At 51.8% G+C, this 3,763-nt stretch overlaps 1 protein-coding gene across 1 annotated transcript; it reads right to left on the bottom strand.

Moving 5' to 3' along the window:
• Nucleotides 1-354: 354 nt before the first annotated feature.
• Nucleotides 355-3,042, bottom strand: LOC105036112 (protein kinase PINOID). Its single transcript, XM_073251661.1, has 2 exons — nt 1,837-3,042; nt 355-1,228 (listed from the first exon to the last, which is right to left on the bottom strand). The coding sequence occupies exons 1-2, from the start codon at nt 2,451-2,453 to the stop codon at nt 499-501; spliced, it is 1,347 nt and encodes a 448-aa protein (XP_073107762.1). The 5' UTR covers nt 2,454-3,042; the 3' UTR covers nt 355-498.
• Between the last annotated feature and the right edge of the window lie 721 nt (nt 3,043-3,763).

Raw genomic sequence — 3,763 nt, 5'->3', positions numbered from 1 at the left:
TACACCATCCCATTGTCAAATCTGTCAGATTTGATTACCGAATTCAAAAGCTATCTACTAGACTTGGGATTTGGTGCTACTTGGCCGTTAGTCTAAGCACTGTATCAGCGGCCATAATTGAGGGTTTTGAGATCGAGACAACGTGTTGCTAATAGTCTCCGGAGCATTAATACGTTGTGAGGGCGAGAAAATAGTTGTTTAAGGAACAGTAAAGCAGGCAAAATATTTTGTAGTTATACGTACTACCAAGAAGGACTGTTCGCAAGTCAATGCATGCCCCTATACATTAATTCCAAGGCTTAATTATTAACTCCCCAACTACTCCCCGTTCGTTCCTGGAATACTTTTCTACTTGGCAGACGCGGGGAACAAAGAAACAACGAGAGGAGAAAATTTTCCAGCTCCTGTCTGTTGGTGAGAACCGGACGTAGCAGCTGGCCCCGTTGGGCCATGAGATCACGTGCCCCAGTACGACCACGAGAAGGAAAACGGTTCATATCAGAAGAAGTCGAAGCGGGCCGGCTTCTGGCGCTCGCGGCAGGAGTTGGACCGGACCAGACCGGGGATGACCGGGGGGCGGTGGGAGCGGAGGAGAGCCAGGTTCAAGCCTTTGAAGAAGGGGTGGGCTTTGACGTCCGCGGCTCCGCGTCTCGAACCGAATCGGGAGGCCGGGTCCTTGACGAGCAGACCGGAGATGAGATCCCGGGCGGCCGAGTCGGCCGGGCCGCGAGCCGGGGGAAAGGCGAGAGGCTGCTTCACGATGTTGCGGAGGGTGACCTCGTTGGTGGGCCCCGCGAAGGGGGTCCGACCGTAGAGGATCTCGTAGAGGAGGACGCCGTAGGCCCACCAGTCGACGGCGCTGCCGTGGGGGCGGCCGCCGGCGACCTCGGGGGCGACGTACTCGTGGGTGCCGACAAAGGAGCAGGACCGGGCGGCGACAGGCTCGGCGACGAACCGGGGGGAGGGGAGGGAGGAGGCGGGCTTGCGGGGGCGGAAGAGGCGGTCGGGGAGGCAGGAGGGCTCGTCGGCGTCGTCGGTGGCGTCGGCGGAGGCGGCAGCGGTAGGTTCGAGGGTGGGGGAGGAGGTGGACTGGAGAGAGAGGTCGAAGTCGGAGAGCATGATGTGGCCGTCAGAGCGGATGAGGATGTTCTCGGGCTTGAGGTCGCGGTAGACGATGCCGAGCATGTGGAGGTACTCCAAGGCCAGAAGTACTTCAGCGGCGTAAAACCTGGAAAAAAAAATGAATTTGAATTTTGGGAAGAAAAGAGCAGTTAGAGGATAAAATTTGAAAAGGTATTACTATGTTTACCAAAAGAAGAAACAAATAGAGTTCTTTTTTTGATAAGAACAAATAGAGTTCTTAATGCTACGTTTTCGTCGAAGCAACAAAAAAAAAAAAAAAAAAAATAAGAAATAAGAAGCATCTCGAGGCAATCGATTGCTCTGCGGCTGGTTTCAAAAATAACGGCCGTTTGAAGCATGTCAAAGCTACGTGATGCAAGGCGGATGTGTCACGGACCATGGAAAAAGAAATATATAACTCAATTACTAAAACGTGGCAATATTTTGTCTCAATAAAAATCCGTTAAAAGACTCGGGGCGCATATAAACGAATGACATTGTAACACTTAATGACACTAACGAAGTTATTGGAACACCGTTACTTTTGAGTGTTATGATAATTTGAGAGGACTCATTAAATTTCGACCAAAATTCGAATATAAAAATTGGATGAGATAAGAAATTTATGAATATATAGAAATTTAATTTTTTAAAAAAAAAGGTGGTTTTTGGTCAGATTTTTTCATTGGAAAAGGGCGGAAAAAAAAAAAAGACCTGGCGGCGGTGACGGAGAAGCGAAGGCCGGGCTGGCGGTGGCGGAGGGTGTGGAGATCGCCGCCGCTGCAGTACTCCATCACCACGCACGAGAAATGCGGCGACGCGTCGAAGTCGGCGTACAAAGTCGGCAGAAACGGGTGGTCGAGAACCCTCAGAATCCTCTTCTCCGTCGCCGCCCTCTCCAGCTTCTTTTTCTTCGCCAGCGCCAGCTTGTCCACCACCTTCATCGCGTAACACATCGGCGACGCCTCCGGGCACCGCTGCTCCTCTCGGAGCCGGCAGAGGTAGACGGTCCCGATGTCGCCGCTCCCGATCCGGCGTACCAGCTTGAAGTCCCGGGGGCCGAGACGTGCCGGGAGCCCGCCGTCCCGCCGCGAGTGGATCGCCGCCCACGCCGGGTCCGACGAGCGGTGGGGCTTGGAAAACAGCCCGGGAGGGGAGCAAGGGCAGTGGCCGCCGCCGGACGAGTCCGCGGCGGGCTCCACGGCGGCGTCGAAGGAGGGGCGGGAGAAGCTGCTGCGGCGATCGCAGCTCCCGCTGCTCATGGAGCTCTGGCTGGAATTTAGGGTTTCGGAACCGATCTCGCCGTCGGAATCCGGCAGGAGACCGCTCATCTTCGCGTCCCCGGTCACAAACTTCTCGGTCTCGACACACTCGAACGCTTTAAACTCAGAAAAAGAAGGAAAAAAAAAACCCAAAATCTGCTGTTCTCTTCGATGCCAGAACAGGGGAGCACAGGATAAAGTGGAAAAGATGGAATCTTTTTAGCCTTTTCCGCGGAATCAGACACGAAAAAGAGCAATTGGAGGCATTCAACAATTCCTAGCAACAGACGACGCGATCTTCAATCAGGCATCGAGATCACAGCACCAGTGTAAGGGGAGGAGCGATTCCATTCCCCGCACTCACGGCACGCTAGAACCAACCACGAGGAACAGAAACAGATGGGCGAGAATAGAGGAAAGAGCTCGGAATAATTCCCCCCCTTTCCTTCCCATTTCCCACTCGCATTCATGAACGGGAAGACCAAAGGAAGCGCATTGACCCAGATGGATTCGTCGCCCTCCTCCACGTTTCTGCACGCATTGGAGGGAAGGGAGAAAAGTTCAAAAGAAGCAGCGATTCTTCGTCGGGGAGAAAACAAGCAAAAGAGCAGGGAATCCAGAGGCTTTCGGCAGGAAAAATGAGGGCGAAAGAAGAGACCAGTCAACTGTCATCCGATTCGCCCACAAAGCTCCCACCTTGAGACCGCCATGAGAGCACCACTCGAGCTCCCCATCCCTCCCTCTCTCTCTCTCTCTCTCTCTCTCTCTCTCGGGGATTTGCTTTCTTTGTTTGGAGAGAAGGACGGCCAAGTATTTATACCAACGGCGCGACGAGGTAACACGCGGTCCTTCTATGATCCTTTTAAAACTATTTTTGATTACAATCCTTTTTTTTTCAAGATAACGTATGATTACAATCCTTTTAAAAATATTTATTAGTACTAATCTCATATCCTTCTATGATCCTTTAATCCTTTTAAAACTATTTGCTTAGATGTAACCAAAAAAAAAAAAAAAAACTATTTACTTAGTACTAATCTCATGGTTAGCTTAACCCGAGGTTAGATGAAGGTAACCAGGGTTAGACTGGCACGTGCATGCTGCTCCCTATCACGTGCGTCCCACCGGCGTCCGTGTCTGTTTTCGGAGACTTTTATTCTGGATGGGACCTGACACGTGCGCCAGATAGTGGGGGTGGGAAGGAGGGAAATGAAAGGGGAGGATATCATCATATCAGGCGAAGAGGACGTATGCATGGGGAAATGGAAGGGGAGGATATCAGGCGAAGAAGACGTATGCATGCGAAAAAGAGGTGGGAGGTAGCGTCGTCAGTGTAGGGGCAGAAGTGGAATTTTGGTTTTGAGATATGGAGAAAAGTT

The sequence above is a fragment of the Elaeis guineensis genome, chromosome 2, assembly GCF_000442705.2.
Source record: "Elaeis guineensis isolate ETL-2024a chromosome 2, EG11, whole genome shotgun sequence".
Lineage (NCBI taxonomy): Eukaryota > Viridiplantae > Streptophyta > Magnoliopsida > Arecales > Arecaceae > Elaeis > Elaeis guineensis.
This window is presented reverse-complemented; position numbering and strand designations above follow the sequence as displayed.